Here is a 20,254-nt window from a genome sequence, read left to right as displayed (position 1 = left end):
TCCATCACGCTTAGTCGCGTGATCCTGACATGCACCAGTGACGTCAACAGACACGCCCTGTACTGTCTATAAAGTGACAACCAAAGCAACGCAAATGTTACAGCAGTAACAAGTGACTGTTTATGCTTACAAGAATTATTCTGAGGAGCTGCAATTAAGTTGGTATCAAGAGACGTTTCACGATGGCAGAGACTGGAAAAGATCTGAAGAAGACGTTGTTTACAAACGAGAAATCTGGAGAGTTTGTTCGCAAACCGAGTACGTTCAGAAATTCTGTGTCACGGAGCAGTGACACTGAACATCCAGCTGAACGTAACCGTTATCATTTATACGTGTCCTACGCTTGCCCATGGGCGCACAGGACCCTGATATATCGGAAACTGAAAGGCTTAGAAGATGTGATTAGTGTGGATGCAGTAGGGAAATTCAGTGAAATTGGATGGATGTTCTCTCCGGATATTCCCGGATCTACTCCGGATACTGTCAATGGAAAAACCTACATGAAGGAGCTGTACTTAATGGCAGACAACAATTATGATGGTCGCTACACTGTACCAGTGCTGTGGGATAAGAAGAAGAAGACAATTGTGAACAACGAATCAGCAGAAATAATTCGAATGCTCAACACAGAATTTAATGGATTCTCCAATAAGCCAGACCTAGACTTGTATCCAGAGAAGTTGAGAAATGAGATTGACGGATTAAACGAGTGGATATACAGGTGAGTTAGAAGATCGCATAAGACATACTAAAATAGACTTGTTGCCATAGAGATATCAACAATGGAGTATACAGGTCAGGATTTGCCACTACTCAAGAAGCATACGATAAGGCTGTCCGAGAAGTGTTTGCTGCTCTTGATAGGGTAATTTCCTAACTTGTGTAATATACTGTATGTCAACCAGTGGTCTTACAGGTAGAGGGGATTTTATCACAACGACGTTATCTTACTGGCAACACCATTACCGAGGCTGATGTTCGCCTGTATACAACACTTGTGAGATTTGACCTTGTCTATGTGGGCCACTTTAAGGTCAGAATCATTGCTTGAAATTTCATAGTATTTGTATAGGGGAGAGTATTATAGAGAAATTAAAAATTTAAGTTCAATTAGGGGATCATAGAAATAAAAGTACCGTAAGTTCTCTAAAATTCGGCTCCTCTATTTATTCGTCACCCATATTCTAACAGTGAAATAATTTCCTTTAATAAAAAATTCAGCACATTTGCTATTTTTGCGATGGATGCTGATAGTGGCAAGAACATCAGAGTTGTCTAGCCTTAATATCAACGATACCAATTATACTGTGACGAGTGGTCGATCAACTAAATTAGTGGTGATTACTATCTAATTATAAGCTGAAATTTGGCGAGACGAAAATAATATTATTGATTTAAAAATATGTCGAATTTTTAGAGGACTTACGGTATTGAAACAAGGGAGGTTGACTACACCTGAAGATATACTAGTAGACATTTAATCCCTAATCCAGTTGTAGGTATAGACTGAATTAGGGATTAATTGTCCACTAGTATATCTTCAGGTGTAGTCAACCTCCTTTTTACTTTTTATTTCTACGATCCTTAATTTTTTTTCCCTTATACTTGTCTGTTTACTTTTTTGTAATTGGCGAACTTACATTAGAATGGAAAGAATGGTGCCCAGCGTATTGTTTCGTCTGAACGTGCACCCCAACTGTCATTTACTGAAATTAGCAGAGTGGCAATCACACTTCGTCTTCAGCTATGTTTTGTGCAGTGTGTTATACAGTGTTACAGATGAAGAACACTATATAGGAGAAGGACCTCTGCAATTAATGGAATAATCTATGGGAAAACTCAGACGCTTCCCACCTAACATAAGGAAGCCTCACACGGTGCTACTGCAGTGCTGTCAGCAAAGATAAATGGGATACGGGTAAGTCCCCACTAAAATATAATTTTGTAGCAATTTTTTGGAAGTGTTTCAGGTAGTACTGAAGGTACTTTTGGGCTCACCAATACTGCCATGGCGCTAGGATGGTATTGTGAGGCTGGTATTGTGAGGCTGGTATTGTGAGGCTGGTATTGTGAGGCTGGTATTGTGAGGCTGGTATTGTGAGGCTGGTATTGTGAGGCTGGTATTGTGAGGCTGGTATTGTGAGGTAGCTGGTTTTAGGGTGATAATTTTGGCCAGAAAAGCCCATGATCCCTAATATACAGTACTATCATACTGTATGATATCAGGAATCATGGAGGTTTGTACTTTTCTGCCCAAAAATACTACAAAGAAACATGGCAGTATTGGTTAGGCATATGTGGTCAAGCCCCAGATATGCTTTCAGAGTGACTCTAAACACTTTCATAAAGTTTTAATGGATTTTGAATTTCTAGTCACTAATGCCTTCAGTCAAGCAAGCATAACTTGACTACAGTTAACTTGTTTAGTTGATGAATTATAGAAAAAAGTAATGTAACAAATGATACAGCAATAGTATATCTGCAGGTGTCAGTGTTTCATTGCTTTTTATTTCTGTGATCCCTACTTTAGTATTATTTCTCCTTCTACTATTCTAACTGTATAGCCTGTACAAACACAATGTGTTATTAAGTTTATTCTTAGGACATACTGAGGTGTTTTGTACTCCAGTAAGTCTCTCTCCCCATACAACTCCTGCTATCAGTCATAGTATTATTGTTGTGTTGTTTTAGTGTAATATTAGGAGGATTGTTGACTACCCTAATCTGTGGGGCTACCTCAGGGACCTGTACCAGACACCAGGGTTTGGAGACACCACTAATATACTGCATATTAAGAACATCTATCAGGTAATATTGGAGTGTTAGTTGAGGTCAGTTTATGACAATGTTTATTACAGCAAAGTCAGCTCACCATTAATCCACAAGGAATAGTAGCTGCAGGACCTGACATTGACTTCACTTCTCCTCATGGTAGAGCTGACAAGTTCAAATAGTTTGTGAAAATATTGACATTGTTTATAATGTTATTAAATTGTGTATAATAGTCCAGTGACCATTGTACAACTATTTCAGTGTTTTAAAGTCTGTCTATGGAGTTCATGACTTTCTAGTATAGCGCCTCAAGTTCATAATATGTTATGACCTGTAACACGACCGTGATTGAAGTCTGAACAAGAGATTACAAGGGTTTTTAGTGGCCAAAATCAACAAATAGGTCTCCAAAATCGTAGGATAAATACATTTAGTCTATATGTACCATATTTTTTTTTATAAACAAGTACTCAGTACAGGTAATTATAAAAGTATAAATACCTCATGTATTTATAGTTATAATTACCTTAATTCATAGGCAGCAATTAAGGAAAGTAGTTAGTTGATGTTTCAGAGGTACAAAAGGTTCTCATGTGCTAATTTGCGTGCTCTACAATAGCTTGATATATTTTGAGCTATAGGTGCATGGCAGTTACTATGATTTCTTGTCAGTATACGTAGCTAACTCCATAGGAAATCATACATTATGCTTGTGCTCAAAGGATGACATGTCATGTGTGCAGGTGTAGTGTAGTATTGCTTGCATTTAACTAGCTATTAAGACTCACGGTAGTGAGTCGCGCGGCCAGTAAAGCAGAAACGCGCGCCACAGACAATAAATGACACGACCACTACGTGAGGATTTTACAAGAACGAACGTTGTCAAATTCGGCCTTCCTGTAATCCACCCGTCACTTGCGCTATCCCTCTGAAACTCTGGAGTTGAACTCATCGTGTCACTAGTAACTACCACACAAGCAGTGAAGCAAATCCACGCCGATTGTTTCGTGATCGAGGTTGCCAACATCAAAGGGGAAGTTTCATTTTTTTTATCGCATGCGGTTAGACGCAACCGCAGGTGTATGCCTTGCGTTCCTTTGTGCATTCCGAACATTGATCGCCCTGTTATCGCTTCAGTATTCACTCAATCACCTCAAGATTCACATCATCGATTTCACCATACATGATTACCCTACAGTCGTAATTTTAGCACCAAACGAAGTTTCAGTCGTCCTCAGTCGACCTAGAGGCCAAATACAAATCCCAGATTGTTGTTTTCCGCAATACTCGCTTGGCATGTAGGGCAATGTGTCTTTAAACTGTTCTAAAAGTTTCGTTCAGATTGAAACATTTGTTTTCGAGAATGGCTAGTTTGAAATTTGAATTTAGTCGCCCCCACATCATTTGCTCTCTAAGAATTTTACTCGGAATTTAAAGAATGACGCAGAGCACAACTGCGGTCACTGGGTATTGATGAACTGGCGCTCTATGTAGTTAATCAGTACATATAGCCACCAAGAAGTGTGCTGCCATAGATTATAGTCCATAGATATAATCTATGGTGCTGTATACCATCCTTCGTTTTGAAATTAGTCGCCCCCACATAATTTGTCCTCTAAGGGCGCGGCTTAAAGAATGACACAAGAGTACAACTGCGGTTACCAGTTGTTGACACAAGCTGTGAGTAATTAGCACATGTAGCTAGCTTAAAAAGGAAGTGTGCAAAATCGCCTAATACAATTGTCACCATGCATTATTACATTTTATAGCACCCCCACACAAAATTACACATGTAATTACAACATACAGAGGAGACACATGAATACCAAACACTTTTCACAACATTAATTTAAGAATTGTACAATAATGACTGTAATATAACTGCTATGCAAATGTTTTCCAGTGGCCCGCCATGGTAGCAAGTCTCACATGACGGCATGTATATTCATCCGAACACAATGGGAGTAACGAGTAAGTATGATGACAACAAGTTGGTATGACTTCATTGTAGAATCCAGATGAGTGGGTGTGGCTCCAGTATGTCTAAACGGTTAACAAACATTCCTGTTATAAATACGTGCTAGAGTTGCAATATAATAGTATAGTATTTAAATGCAATAATACATAGTCTCCATTGCATCACTATCAAACAACACTAAGTGGAGGATATTGTTGCATCTCTAGTATGTACACTCTATCTATCAGTACAACCTGTCTTAATGGCCACTAGTATAGAAAGACAACCACTCTTGAAAAGCCAATTCCAATTGAGAATTTATACACTGTTACCTGCTGAATGAGTGAAGGTGGCAATAAACAAGTTCTACCGTAATTTATACACGTGATCTGATCCTGTATATTCTGTCAGTGGATGAAATCCACTTGGCCAGGACAAAATGTGACTCTAGTGCCCTGGATGATCCATACTCAACCAACTTATGACCCAGTGGCACAATGGAACTGACTATTTATAGAGAATACAATTATATTTATTTCTAAGATGTGTGGATGTGTGGACACATTACATGTGTGGACACATTACAACACATTACATGTACATACAAGACATGCTACGTACTGTTTTAGCATTTCAAGTCACCACATTATACACGTACCAGTCAACAATGCTTCATAGTGCCCATCAGTAAACCTGATGAAAAGTTACGAAAAATAAAAATTCACATAAGTACAATGAAATCTCATTAATATGGCAGGCTGTTGGACCAAAAAATTTGGCCTGAATAACAAGGTGGCCTTATTAATGAGGTCATAAGTAATGCTTAGCTATATTTGGGACCTACTAGAGGTGGCCAATATAATGAGGTAGTCTTATTAAAGAGGTGGCCACTAAGTGAGGTTTCACTGTACATATAGTTCACAATATTGTGAACAATATTAATGGTTAACAATATACACTGAAACCTGCAGGTCACTTCTTGTGGAAGATTGCTCTCTACACAAAATGACACATTCAGAGATTGTATTTAGATGGATGATATAGTAATGCATTGGGACTTCAATACTCGTGATGTGTCACTGCTAGGCAGCAACCATATACACGGCACTGCCACATTGCACTTGCTCGCACACACAATTTTGCTAAAGATTTTACAAATTGATAATTAAGGGGTGTGGCAACTAGCAGTTTCGCTCGCAAGACTGTGTGGCAGCTGTTTCCCTTCTGTACAAGTGGCCACCAAGACAGGTCCACTGTGGATGAAAGCCAGGCATTAGATATTTGGTATTTCATGTGTTGAAGACATTCCAGGGCTTCTGGTAGTCTCAAATCTCACCACAGTTTAACTCAGGCAGTGTTGTGGTCACCACTAAACTACTGGAATGCTGTGTTATGTTCATCTTATGCTTGGCTACTATATTGTAGAACTGAATTGTAGAACTGAATTGTAGAACTGAAATGGATACTCTGAAAAATATATCCTATGGATAATGACTTCATCACTTTCTTCATCAGGAGCTTATAAGGACCAATAGTGAAACTTTTTACACTTGGGGCTGACAGTCAACTGCCTATGTCTGAAGCAGTGCTTTTGGTGCTCTAACAGATTGGCTGCCCCCTTGCTGCCAGCACTCACTGTCTCATACGCTGTCATACACTAAATCCATCTCTATAGCCAGTTAGAACAGCATGCTTCTTACCTTTTTTTAGGGCCGCATAATGCAGCCACCTCTTTAAAAAGCAAGGTCAGAAAATTTTGACCCTACGGCCTGAATAATGACCAGTTTTCACTGTACTATTAGTGATTAGTGATCATGGGGGATTGTTTATTAAGATACTAAGATATACAAACGCTACAACCTCTAAATATAGCAGTAAATTTTTACCCTGGTCCAATGTCTCGTAATAATCGTGACTTCGTGAGAGACTCTACTGTGACAAATACATGTTTATCATGATATGTGCTAATCGCCTTTTTACAATTAAGGTGTACAACACAAATACATGTATAGTTAAACTCACCAATTGCGACTAAATCCCTTCAACACGAAAAGACAAGTAATGAGACAACCTTGGAGACAACAGCCACACAAGCCTATTCTGGTGCGTTTAGTTAGTAGTAATATAAATTTTAAAGGCGTTTATTTACAACAGGACATAATTACGCGCCCCTCTATTGTCTCTGTACATACTTGCCTTTTCTTTATTCATTTCACAAGATCTCTTGGCAGGGGCGTAGCTTCTTCACTTGAATTAGTCAATGCTTGAAGTAGATCGAGATACTCTAATAGAACAGTCACATTTCTACAAGTGCCATATTTTTATATTGTAAAGTCTGTAAGTAGCTAGTAATTTAAACTATACAATCCGATGTTAGCAGAAGTTGTAACTATGCTAAATATTGATTGCTGTGTTACAACTGTTTTGTGACTGCTCTAATAGAGTATTTTGATCGTTTCAATGCAGTACAAGATGAAAGGCAAAGTGTTGTTAAGGGTTTGCTAGTTAAAATGGGTGTTAGTTGACTGAAGTTGCATGCCACTAACAGGGCCGTCCAGAGAAATTAGAGGGCCCAGGGAAAAGAGTTAAAGAGGGGCCCAGGGGCAAGAAAGGGTCTAGATCCTGACTGCTCTATTAGAGTATATCGATCTTTCTTTAAACAGGTATTCAAGTGGCCCCTTTCGGACTGTGGTAGGGGGCAAAATACCCCAGTTACCCCCAATGTGGGCGTCCCTGGCCACTAAAATTACAGTTATATTTTAATATTCTGTCACTGTAATCTGGGGTTTCTGTCAAAACCATGGAAACTCACCTACTGTTATCAACAGTACATTGCTTATTCTAACAAAAAGTATTGAAATCCCATCCAAAAACAGCTTATAGCTGTAAAAAAAGTGCGCGTCCAAGTAAAGCAGAGTTAACTGCGACAAAAAGTAATGATATAATAATGCGGCCATGTGCGAGGTGTGCAAGTTGTAAAATTAATATTAGCTAATCAGATAATACAATGTTATTGTTAAAGTGTTAATGAGAACTATGTGATGCTGCTAGTTTTTAAGTGTGTGAGCATCTTCATAAATGCCACATAAATTTAATTCTCAATAAAGCAATGTGTATAGATTCTCTGATAGTAATAAATAGTTTGAGTTTGGCCGCCTTTCCTGTATACAGCAATGCTACGAACAAAGGAAAGGTGGCCAAACTCAAACTATTTATTACTATCAGAGAATCTATACACATTGCTTTATTGAGAATTAAATTTATGTGGCATTTATGAAGATGCTCACACACTTAAAAACTAGCAGCATCACATAGTTCTCATTAACACTTTAACAATAACATTGTATTATCTGATTAGCTAATATTAATTTTACAACTTGCACACCTCGCACATGGCCGCATTATTATATCATTACTTTTTGTCGCAGTTAACTCTGCTTTACATGGACGTGCACTTTTTTTACAGCTATAAGCTGTTTTTGGATGGGATATAGTTACTACAACTAGTACAGTCCAAATGGGAGCCATAAACAGCAAATACCAGAACTGTTGATAAATCAGTAAAACAGTCTCCATCAGCAAGGATACGAAGCTTATAAACACTTAACAATATGGGCTATCTCGCCCAGTAAACGCATAGAGCAATCCAATGAATGAAATAAGCACTCTTGCTTACACTTCCAAGTGTGTGGTGCTTACCTGTAGTAGACTAACATCTTCCTCTACTTTCAACTATACTATCAGAAATCATTTTTTGCAGCGAGTTGCCCAACACCCTTACTAAGAATTCTCTTTGACTCAAAAATGTCATTTTCACCGCCACATATCAATCAAGTTGTCTCTAAAGCAACAAGGATGCTAAACTTTGTTAAACGTAACCTTTACAGATGTTCTGCAGAAACTAAATGTTTAGCTTACACCAGTATAGTGAGACCACTGTTAGAGTATGGATCGGCAGTATGGGACCCCTACTTACAGAAGGACATACAAAGTTTAGAAATGGTACAACAACATGCTGCTCGTTGGGTCAAGTCAGACTACCGATATAACATCAGTGTTACATCTATGTTAGCAGATCTACAATGGCCATCACTTCAACGCCGACAATATGTGACTAGATTAAAACTCTTCTACAACATTGTTTACTCCTATCAGTCTTAACAGTCCCAAATTACTTCACTAACACCACTGTGGCTTATCCCACCCGCCACCGCCACCCTTTCCATTTTGAGATTCCATTTGCTAGAACAGATCATTATCAAATCTATCTGCAACTGGGACAATTTACCCACTGACACTATTGAATCCAAGTATTTTTAGATAAATTATAACTGACTCTTATCTATGTGATTTGCAATGTTTTCCTTACCTGAACATATCAGTTTGTAACTGTGTTTTCAGTAATCATAATTATAATCACTCACGTGATTGAAATTCACATTGCAGAAACACAACCATAATCTATTCTGAAATCAAATGACAACAAGTTTGAGTTCAGCATCTCAATTACTGCAGCAGTCACTTAGTCGCGTGATCCTGACATGCGCCGGCTGACCAGTGACGTCAACAGACACGCACTAAGCAGCCCTGTACACGTGACTAGCCTGTCTATTTAAAGGTGACAACTAAACCGAAGAACTAAAGCAACGCAACTGTTAGAGCAGTAACTGTTTATGCTTACAAGAATTATTCTGAGGAGCTGCAATCAAGTTGGTATCAAGAGACGTTTCACCGAGCGTTTCACGATGGCAGAGACTGGAAAAGATCTGAAGAAGACGTTGTTTGCAAGCGAGAAATCTGGAGAGTTTGTTCGCAAACCGAGTGCGTTCAGAAATTCTGTGTCACGGAGCAGTGACACTGAACATCCAGCTGAACGTAACCGTTATCATTTATACGTGTCCTACGCTTGCCCATGGGCACACAGGACCCTGATATATCGGAAACTGAAAGGTCTAGAAGATGTGATTAGTGTGGATGTAGTTCACTGGAAATTCAGTGAAATTGGATGGATGTTCTCTCCGGATATGCCCGGATCTACTCCGGATACTGTCAATGGAAAAACCTACATGAAGGAGCTGTACTTAATGGCAGACAACAATTATGATGGTCGCTACACTGTACCAGTGCTGTGGGATAAGAAGAAGAAGACAATTGTGAACAACGAATCAGCAGAAATAATTCGAATGCTCAACACAGAATTCAATGAATTCTCCACTAAGCCAGACCTAGATTTGTATCCAGAGAAGTTGAGAAATGAGATTGACGGATTAAACGAGTGGATATACAAGTGAGTTAGAAGATCACATAAGAAATACTAAATAGTCTTGTTGCCATAGAGATATCAACAATGGAGTATACAGGTCAGGATTTGCCATCACTCAAGAAGCGTACGATAAGGCTGTCCGAGAAGTGTTTGCTGCTCTTGATAGGGTAATTCCCTAACTTGTGTAATATACTATGTTAACCAGTGGTCTTACAGGTAGAGGGGATTTTATCACAACGACGTTATCTTACTGGCAACACCATTACCGAGGCTGATGTTCGCCTGTACACGACACTTGTGAGATTTGACCTTGTCTATGTGGGCCACTTTAAGGTCAGAATCATTGCTTGAGATTGTATAGTATTTGTATAAGGGAGAGTATCATAGAGTACGGTAGTGTAAGGAATATTTTTAAGTTCAGTTAGGGATCATAGAAATAAAAATATTGAAACAAGGGAGGTCACCTACACCTGAAGATATACTAGTGAACATTAAATCCCTAATTCAGTCTATACCTACTTGTACAACTGAATTAGGGATTAATTGTCCACTAGTATTAACTTCTTCAGGAATAGTCAACCTCCCTTGTTTCACTACTTTTTATTTCTATGATCCTTAAAATTTCTTATTGTATTTGTCTGTTTACTTTTTTGTAATTGTTGAACCTGCATTAGAACGGAAAGAATGGTGCCCAGCTTATTGTTTCGTCTGATTTACTGAAATTAGCAGAGTGGCAATCACACTTCGTTTTCAGCTATGTTTTGCACAGTGTGTTATACAGTGTTACAGATGAAGAACACTATATGTGACTGAATTTTGGAAAACCGTCGATATACGCACAATTTTACTTTTGTAATAAAACGCATTTAAAAACTATGGGTAAAAAATGCAAGCTCCTGAAAAAGTTTATGCAAGTTTTTATCGCCTCACTGGTGGGCAAATTAAGCTTCCAATGGATAAATCCTGGGCATCATCGTGTTCGCCTGTTCATAGGGAGTACAAAAATCTTTGTTTCATCTCCATATACGAAAGGATTTCAAAGTTACAGACGCTTGTTTACGTTGCGGTGACGAAAGAATTTACCGACGATTGTTTTTCAGTGAATTTGCCTTCCTTCTCGAACACAGAAGCATGCCTGGGGCAAACCTATACCTTAGTGGATGCACAAATTCATGGTGAACACAATGAGCGAAGATTCAATTCCATACGCCATTGTATCGGTAAGTTAGGAGATGGTTTATGTAAGCGCCTGTAGATTCCTTTCTCGATAGCTTCTGTACATATCACTTTATTTGCTCGTCCGGCTGTCTAGTGCTGTATTTCCAATGCTGCTTAACTTCTGAAGCTAAAACTTAGCTAGTCCATTCTTCTGTCCCTGTAGAAAACAAAGAATAAATAAAATGCATTTTGAAAATTGTGCGGATATCGACGGTTTTCTAAAATTAGGTCACATATAGGAGAAGGACCTCTGCAATTAATGGAATGATCTATGGGAAAACTCAGACACTTCCCACCTAACATAAGGAAGCCTCACACGGCGCTACTGCAAATCAACACCTTGTGCTGTCAGCAAAGATAAATGGGATACGGGTAAGTCCCCACTAAAATATAATTTTGTAGCAACTTTTTGGAAGTGTTTCAGGTTGTACTGAAGGTACTTTTGGACTTGGTTATACCTCACCAATACTGCCATGGCACAGCGATGGTATTGTGAGGCTGGTTTTAGGGTGATAATTTTGGCCAGAAAAGCCTATGATCCCTAATATACAGTACTATCATACTGTATGATATTACGAGGTTTTGTACTTTTCTGCCCTAAAATATTACTTAGAAACATGGCAGGCATATGTGGTCAAGCCCAAATGTGCTTTCAGAATGACTCTAAACGTTTTTATCAAGTTTTAATTTCTATTCACTGGTGTCTTCAGCCAAGCTTGTGGTACAAGATGTGCTTTTTAATCAATCCAGTCTGCACAGAAATTATGGACTACTTCTGTATAATCAGTTTTCATGCACTATATACCTGCGAATTAACACCTACATAGTAACGGAGAAACAAGCAGGACACAAAGGAAGACAGAGGTAAGTTCCACCTACTGTGGTAGGTGAAACAGCATGTCTTAGGCCTAATTGGTATTGAACAGTGAAGAAATCAAGTCTGTAAAGTTAACTGTAGTTGTGTAACGAGTAAAAGATAGTTGAAAATGGCCACTTTGCTATTCAGTATTTGATTAGTTGGGACACACATTCAGAAATGAAATTTGTGTATCCCGGCTTCATCCTTTGATGTGATTCATTCACCACCATAGTCAACAGACAAGTACAAGATTTTTTTAGTTGACGAATTATAGAAAAAAGTAATGGAACAAAAGATACAGAAATAGTATATCTGCAGGTGTCAGCGTTTCATTGATTTTTATTTCTATGATCCTACTAGTGTTCTGCGATACAGTGCATTTGTGTATCACGTATCACCATCAATAAACTGTTTGATATGATACTGTATCACGATACTATAATGAAGTGGTCATGGCTAGTTATGACTGGCATATTAACAATTTATCTGTACCTTAAAAATATGATACTGATTCTATATTTACTGTGTGTACAAATTTGTTCAGTAAATGCTGATAAACTACAGTATGCATTGATGTGACAAATAGCTAGTGTGTTCTGATATGATTTTTAGTATGGAAAACAGAGTTGCTGTTAAAAAGCACATCTCTACCCGGATACCTGCATCTATTACACCACCCAGACAATTACTGTATGGGTATTTAATTTTGAGGAGTTTAAAATTTTGTGGATTTTGTGGTTACCTGTTACCCACAAAAATTTAACCTTTTAAAACTTTGTATGGGTCACCCATTTAAAGTGCTCATTTGACACGTGTTGGATAGTAATGGCGTTACGAAAGTTTCTGTGCCCAGTAGGGGACGATTCTGGCTTTCTTCAAACACCTAAAGCCTCGCCTAAAGTAATCAATGTTGAATATGACGAGCTTCGTGATACCAGTACGTAGGGTAACGGGAAGAGAAGAGGAACATACCAAAAGTTTTCTGATGAAGAAAGAGCAACAATCGAGAAGTTTGCCAGTGAACATGGTGTGGCTAGTGCTTCAAGGAAATACAATGTTGCAGAAAGTAGCGTTAGAAACTGGAGAGATTTGTACCGAAGGAAATTAACTATAAAACCCAAAGAAGTAAAGGTGGGAGAGGAGATTTGTATTGATGCGCTACCGTATAAGAAGCAGGGAAAGCCTCCCTTGTTGGGTGAGAAACTTGATTGTCAGCTACAAGAAAAGATTCTCAGCATGAGGTCTAGAGGCACACCAATTTGAACAAGTGTAGTCATTGGCATTGGAACCGGAATATTGATGAAGCACAAGAAAGCAACTGCCAGCTCTTTTAAGCTCACAAAGGAATGGGCTAAAAGTGTTTTACGTCAGATGGGGTATACAAAGAAAAAGGCTAATACCAAATGCAAAGTTATTCCTATCAACTTTGATGAGATTAAGCAGCAGTATTTAATTGACATTCATGCTGTTGTTGAATTAAGGATATACCACCAAGCCTAGTCATAAACTGGGATCATACAGCCACTAAGATAGTCCCTTCAAGTCATTGGACTATGAAAAGAAAGGTCATGAAGAGAGTGGAAAATAGTAGCTGTGGATGACAAAAGGCAAATAACAGCTATTTTATTTCTGTCCATACAATTGATATACCAAGGTACCACCCCTTAATGTAAAAATGTCAATTTTCCATCTGACTGGCACTTACCTACACAGCCAACCACTGGGCAAATGAAGAAACATCTACAGTGGAACCTCTATATAGCGGACACCCACGGACCAAGCTTAAGTGTCCTTTATATGGAGGTGTCCTTTGTAAGGAGGTTGAAATATTTTATGCATATAATATCATACACAGCATAATTATAATGTTTGAAGATTGATTACACTATAACAACAGTTCACACCTATGCACATAGTCAGTCACTAAGCTGTTCTTCACTCTGCTTTGAAAAATAACTATCTAAAGTTGTTTGCTTACTAAATACAAGAGATGAACAATACAGGCGAGCTACAGTAGTAACCATTGAACCAACTTTCAAAGCTTCTTCTGTAAAACCTTTGTTTTGTAGAAATAGTTGGACATCTTCTAGATTTTTCATTGCATCCTTGAATGTGTCAATCTTTGGTACAGCTTCAACCACTTCCATTTCTACGTCACCTGCCACACAATCCTCCTCATCGTCTATTGAATCTGGCTCAGAGGAGCAGGCTGCAGCAAGGAACTCTTCTTCCCAGTGCTCCTCAGATAGCTCACGGCACACTGGTAAAGATCCATCACCATCAAGGTACTCGTCAACAGAACAGGCGCCATCACTTACAACTTGAGGGATCAAATCATGGAGGTGAAATTCGCTATCTACTGCTAGGAATGGATCAGCATCATCTTGACCCACATTACAAGTAGTGACATTGAGATCTTTGTCAAGTACACCAGCTGACCGAAAACATTTGCATATAGTCTCTGGTTTCACCTTTTCCCAAACTTCACTGACAAAGTGGATGGCCTTCAAAACATTCAGCGACTCTGCTACCTGTGATGCAGTATCACATTCTTCAATTTTGGTAAGAACATATTGCAAAAACAACTGGCGATAGTGAAATTTGAAATTCTTAATTATCCCTAGATCTAGTGGCTGCAATCGAGAAGTGGTATTTGCTGGAAGGAATACAACCTTAACATTGCTGTACTTATCTTTTATTTCAGGGGGATGGCATCCAGCATTATCCATCAGTAAAGCAACAAACCGAGACTGAGCCCTCAAACTTTGATTTATCTTTTTAAGAATCCTATCCAAGATATCCCCAGTCATCCATGCCTTGGACTGGCTGAAATAAGAGACAGGAAGAAGACTCTTATTAAGATTTTTAAAACATCTCGGGTTCTCATACTTCCAGATAACAACAGGCTTTTCTTTACCACCATCTGCATTTGCGATGAATGCTATGGTAAACCTTTGTTTGCTTTTCTTTCCACCTTTGCAAGACCAACCTTTTTGAACAAAACCACGTTCAGGTAATGCTTTCCAAAACACACCAGTTTCATCTAGGTTCCATATGTCCCTTTTTGCATAGCCTTGCAAAACCTCAGGGAGTCGCTCTTTCCACGAGTCCACAGTTGCACCAGAAACATCACCGCTTTCTCCACTTACTGTCAGTTGTTTAATATTGTATTTTCTTTTCCATTTCTCCAGCCATCCATTGGAGCCTTTGAATTCGCCTCTCCCTAGACGCTCTGCAATTTCTTTTGCCTTCACTACAAGCTGTGGGCCTGCTGGGTAAATGTTTTTAGAACAAGCCAACAGGTACCACTTATACAATACTTCATTTACTTCACTGAAGTCAGACTTTCGCGTGCGGAGGCTTACTTTGCAAGATTTATCAGAGGCATTACTTTCATACAAAGCCAATAGCTGCTCTTTCTCTTTTAAAACAGTTGCAATCTGAGTCTTCCCACAGTTAAAACGTTGACATAAACCTCTGACCCCTAGCTTAGGATTTTTCTTTGCCTCTTGTATAACTTCTATCTTCTGCTTGAGCGTCAGGTGCTTTCGGCGTGTTGAGCAAGAATCCGCCATTGTCACTGATTATACCAATTAGTTATAGACAGGTGCAATCATTGTCGCCAATTAGTTACTGACAAGTACAATTAGTTATAACACGTGTTTATTGCGTGTAGAAAGTGTAGAAAAGCGTCATCATGGCTCACATTGTTGCTCATCCTGAGCGTGTTGTTGTCTACGAGTTTGATTCATATATCCGAGGGTACCATGCATACATGGATAAGTGGGAATATGAAGTTGGCGAAGTTTTACCGTTAAGAAGAGAGCCTGACAATGAAGCGGTCGATGTTAACTCTGTCGCCATCATGAAAGACGAAGAAATAGTTGGACATGTCCCATTTAATTTAACTAGATTAATATCACAATTTCTTCAAAGAGATGTGAACGTAGGCTTCGTGGAAGTAACCGGTGAGAGAGTTAACCGAGGAGCTGGCTATGGCGTCGAGTTACCCTGCAAATACCGCTTGTATGGACCTGCACCTTACATTAACAAACTGAAGGAATTAATTGCACCTTTGAAAGAAAAAAAGCTATTGTAAATTGTGTAGAATATGTAAATATCATTATAGCTACTATAGTGATTCCTCTCGAGCACCTAAATTAAGCGCTTCAGTGGCGTCCGTTATTTAGAGGTAAGAGCATACGCGTATGGTACCAGAGGGTACTTGTCGACTGTCCGTTGTCCGTTACAAGGAGGTGTCCGTTGTGCAGAGGTTATTAATACATTGAAAACAATTAGCAAACGGCTGGGACCATAGTTTACTGTCCGTAACACGGAGGTGTCCGCTATTCGGAGTGTCCGTTAATAGAGGTTCCACTGTATGGCCTACATAGAAAATATCATAATTCCCTTTGTTCAAAATGAAAGAACTTTGCTTGGCCTTAGCAATGACCATTGTGTGCTGGTTTTGTTTGATGTATTTAAAGGACAGTGTACATCTAAAGTGCTGAAGAAGCTAGAGGATAACAATATCCTTTATGTAACTGTGCCAAACAATTGCACTGACAGACTACAGCCACTTGATCTGTCAGTTAACAAGCTTGCAAGACTTCTTACGGAGCAAATTTCAACAGTGGTATGGAACTGAGATGTGCCAGCAATTAGACAAAGGCAGGACGGAGGAAGTGGACATGAGGATGAGTGTGATGAAACCATTGGCTGCACAGTGGGTGGTAGATCTTCATTCATATTTGGCAGCTCGTCCAGCTATCATTGTAAATTGCTTCCATTCCGCTGGTATCATGGACTGTATTGGACAGTGATAGCTATTATATGTAATTAACAATTTACCAAATCATCATTGTATTTACATATATACAGTGTACAATTGATCACCTGTGTACCGTTACTACCGTAGTCCGTAATTACGGAAACACACAAATGTGCTGTTTCTCAATGCATTCAATAAGGTGCTGACGCATACAATCTTGTTAAAACTCAAAATGAGTTTTTCCAAAAGCCAAATGTGTGGCAATAACTATGGAAACGAGGCCACAATCCTTATATCCTTGCTGTGTCTGCACAATGGGTACTACAAACTTAACTTTAGAAGCAAAAGTCTTCTCAATCTTTCACTCATCAACTGTCATATAGAGAATCATATACTTTCACCTCCCCACGTTGGCATCCTATCCTGCTTACTACAATCCAATGAGAAGATTGGCAGTGGACTATTTGCAAATAGTTATTTGTTCAACATCCTAAGTGGTATTGGATTAGCGTAGATCGTAAACCTTTCAACAAAGGAAATTGGACAATTAACATATTTTGTGCAGCATTAATAATTCTGTCATCAAGCTCATTGCCCAACAGCAACATTAACTTGTCTGAATTCATCAATAATGAACCATAAACTCGTATCCAAACAGCATCATTTATCTCACCCCCCTCGTTTACATGATCTTCATTGACTACCTTTCTCTTCTTGCTGTCTGATGCTATCACACTGTCATCATCTTTGGCTACGACATCTTTGCTACTGTGAATTCCTGCTTCGCTAGTAGGGGGAGGGGGCTATGACTGCAGTTATAGTACTGGGCACAGAGGTTACCACATCCTGGCTGCTCCATGGGCTGCTTACATCGATAGTGTTGGGGGCTGCAACTACAGGAGAGGTACTGGACACGGTAATATCAGTTGTTGGCTTAATTAATTTTTCCATTTTCACCACATACTTTTTCTCTCCTTTAAAGGTAAGCTTGCAAGGCACTTCAAGTCCTCCTTGGATAAGATCTCTTGAATATCATCGGCTACCCGTAACGGTACACTGAATAGAGCCATGATTCCACAAGAACAATGAACAAGCAGTGGAAATTTTCCTTGGCACATGGCCTGTGATGCTCTCACAACTGACATAGCGAACAGGTCGAACGGATTCCCTTCTTCTCGTAGGCATGGAAATGTTTATCCACAACTAGCATCCCAAATTTCTTGATAAATATGATAGCCTTGAACAGCAGACTTGCAACCGAAAAACATGGTCTCAGCCATTTCCAATGTTAAAAAACTTGAGCGGATAGTGTAAGCTCACGTTTGACCCTCGAAAATTTAAACCGGCCCTCAAAAAATTTTTGCGGATGGCTATCCACAAAAATTTAAACCCTCGAAATTAAATACCCTTACAGTAGCTACCACAAACATTTTAATGCATGCTCCCACAAAGGCTTGTCCAAATTATACCACTTTTTGATGAGTTGTCAAGATGGCTAGTATCAGGGTGCATTGAATCCTATGGACATTCTTGCCATAGGATTCGATGAGCTCCTGCTACACCTATAGTATATATATCAGATTGCTTTGCTGCTTAGTGGTGCAGTTCTACTGAAAGTGTAACAGCTACTGTTTTTAGAAGGACAACAGCAGATCCATAACAGCAGCACTTATACACACATATTTGTATGGTTTCTCATAACATTGCATTTTATAGCACAGGTAAATAGAGAGGCTTTATATTAGTATCTAGATCAGTGTTACAGTAATAAAGCAATCACACTGTTCTACTACAATACTTCAATACGTTGATATTTCTAAGTACAGTATCGTATTGTGATACTTATTTGCTTTTTCGATATATTGCCATATCGATATGTATTGCAGATCCCTAATCCCTACTTTAGTATTATTTCTCCTTCTACTATTATAACTATATAGCCTGCACAAACACACTGTGTTATTAAACTGTCTCCCCATACAACTCCTGCTATCAGTCATAGTATTATTGTTGTGTTGTTATAGTGTAATATTAGGAGGATTGTGGACTACCCTAATCTGTGGGGCTACCTCAGGGACCTGTACCAGACACCAGGGTTTGGAGACACCACTAATATACTGCATATTAAGAACCACTATCAGGTAAGATTGGAGTGTTAGTTGAGGACAGTTTATGACAATGTTTATTACAGCAAAGTCACCTCACCATTAATCCACAAGGAATAGTAGCTGCAGGACCTGACATTGACTTCACTTCTCCTCATGGCAGAGCTGACAAGTTCAAATAACTCATGACAATATTGTTTATTATAGTTATTAAATTATGTATCATAATTCATTGACCACTGTACAACTATTTCAGGTCATAACATATTATGAACTCTTCAAAATGGAAGCAGACCCAACACCATGATTGAAGTCTAAACAAGAGATTACGGGTTTTTAGTGGCCAAAATGTGTTTGGTTGGGCCATACAGGAAACTGCATTGCTCACCACACTATACCCCAAAAAGTTAAAACCAGCTGGCCTCCAGTATATTCTGAGTAATGCTGAGGGTCAAAACCAGTAGTATGATAGCATAGCTGGGTTAACCAACAGCACTGGATTATAGGCCTCTCCAAAATCATAGGATAAATATGATTGTTTAGTCAATATGTACCATATTTTTTATAGACAAGTACTCAATACAGTTGGGTAATTATAAACGCATAAATAATTACCTTTTTGTAGGAAGCAATTAAGGAAAGTAGTTAGTTGTTGTTTCAGAGAGTTTCACGTCTTAATTTGTGTGCTCTACAATAGCTTGATATATTTTGAGCTATAGGTGCATGGCAGTTACTATGATTTCTTGTCAGTAAGTATACGTAGCTAACTCCATAGACAAATAATCATGCATTGCATGCTTGTGCTCAAAGGATGACATGCCATGCACTGCTTGCATATAGACAGTAATTATCATTCCTATAAATTAAACAAGTTTTAATTAGCTATACATGAGGAAACCAAAGCAACAATATGACATGCGCACTATAAAGGATCACCTATAGCTGTAGGTATAATGGTTGCCATGAGACCTCCTAATTATAAATTGACATCAACAATAATATATATTGTGCAGTGTGACTGCTCTATTAGAGTGTTTCATACATGCACCTTTGTAGTTGTAGGCATGTTGGTCATCCCATTCCCCTGCAGTGTGGAATTTTGAGTGAAAAACTTTTGGTATAATAAGTAGTGTTGTTGTAGCGTTTTAGTTTATATTTATTTATAGGCCTTTATGGTATGAAAGAAAACCACACCAAAGGTCTGTTGGTATAGCAATCAACAGCTATATTAACTACTACATAGTTATAAGTGTTTCAAATTGGTTTTGAGGTTTTGTTTGGTGACATCTAGAACATGGTCATGAGTAGT

At 38.7% G+C, this 20,254-nt stretch overlaps 2 protein-coding genes and 1 long non-coding RNA gene across 4 annotated transcripts; 2 read left to right on the top strand and 1 right to left on the bottom strand.

Annotated features, from left to right (window-relative positions):
• Nucleotides 1-16: 16 nt before the first annotated feature.
• On the top strand, nt 17-3,060 carry LOC136241454 (glutathionyl-hydroquinone reductase YqjG-like). 2 transcript variants are annotated; one of them, XR_010694301.1, is made up of 6 exons: nt 17-721; nt 772-865; nt 917-1,033; nt 1,646-1,918; nt 2,692-2,808; nt 2,859-2,883. XR_010694301.1 is itself a non-coding variant. In XM_066032668.1 (5 exons), exons 1-5 carry the CDS (start codon nt 183-185, stop codon nt 2,952-2,954), a joined length of 963 nt encoding a protein of 320 aa, XP_065888740.1. In that variant the 5' UTR covers nt 20-182; the 3' UTR covers nt 2,955-3,060. The 2 variants fall into 2 exon arrangements, 1 of the variants encoding a protein (XP_065888740.1); XM_066032668.1 differs by lacking the exon at nt 1,646-1,918 and having other exon boundaries at nt 20-721; nt 2,859-3,060.
• Nucleotides 3,061-3,831: 771 nt separating this feature from the next.
• Nucleotides 3,832-6,843, bottom strand: LOC136241457 (uncharacterized). Its single transcript, XR_010694303.1, has 3 exons — nt 6,752-6,843; nt 5,351-5,422; nt 3,832-4,815 (listed from the first exon to the last, which is right to left on the bottom strand). It is a non-coding gene; the product is annotated as an uncharacterized lncRNA (long non-coding RNA).
• A 2,426-nt stretch (nt 6,844-9,269) lies between these two features.
• LOC136240890 (glutathionyl-hydroquinone reductase YqjG-like) lies at nt 9,270-19,181 on the top strand. Its single transcript, XM_066031958.1, has 5 exons — nt 9,270-10,016; nt 10,066-10,159; nt 10,209-10,325; nt 18,865-18,981; nt 19,032-19,181. The coding sequence occupies exons 1-5, from the start codon at nt 9,403-9,405 to the stop codon at nt 19,125-19,127; spliced, it is 1,038 nt and encodes a 345-aa protein (XP_065888030.1). The 5' UTR covers nt 9,270-9,402; the 3' UTR covers nt 19,128-19,181.
• The last annotated feature ends 1,073 nt before the right edge of the window (nt 19,182-20,254 follow it).

The sequence above is a fragment of the Dysidea avara genome, chromosome 12 (genome assembly GCF_963678975.1).
Source record: "Dysidea avara chromosome 12, odDysAvar1.4, whole genome shotgun sequence".
NCBI lineage: Eukaryota > Metazoa > Porifera > Demospongiae > Dictyoceratida > Dysideidae > Dysidea > Dysidea avara.
This window is presented reverse-complemented; position numbering and strand designations above follow the sequence as displayed.

Excerpts from the sequence above, each read along its gene's own strand:
- LOC136241454 (XM_066032668.1), top strand. The coding sequence starts at position 183 with ATGGCAGAGACTGGAAAAGATCTGAAGAAGACGTTGTTTACAAACGAG. Across the intron at positions 866-916 it reads TGTTTGCTGCTCTTGATAGG|GTAGAGGGGATTTTATCACA; the intron begins GTAATTTCCTAA and ends GTGGTCTTACAG. Across the intron at positions 1,034-2,691 it reads TCTATGTGGGCCACTTTAAG|TGTAATATTAGGAGGATTGT; the intron begins GTCAGAATCATT and ends GTGTTGTTTTAG.
- LOC136240890 (XM_066031958.1), top strand. The coding sequence starts at position 9,403 with ATGCTTACAAGAATTATTCTGAGGAGCTGCAATCAAGTTGGTATCAAG. Across the intron at positions 10,017-10,065 it reads TTAAACGAGTGGATATACAA|AGATATCAACAATGGAGTAT; the intron begins GTGAGTTAGAAG and ends TTGTTGCCATAG. Across the intron at positions 18,982-19,031 it reads ATATTAAGAACCACTATCAG|CAAAGTCACCTCACCATTAA; the intron begins GTAAGATTGGAG and ends TGTTTATTACAG.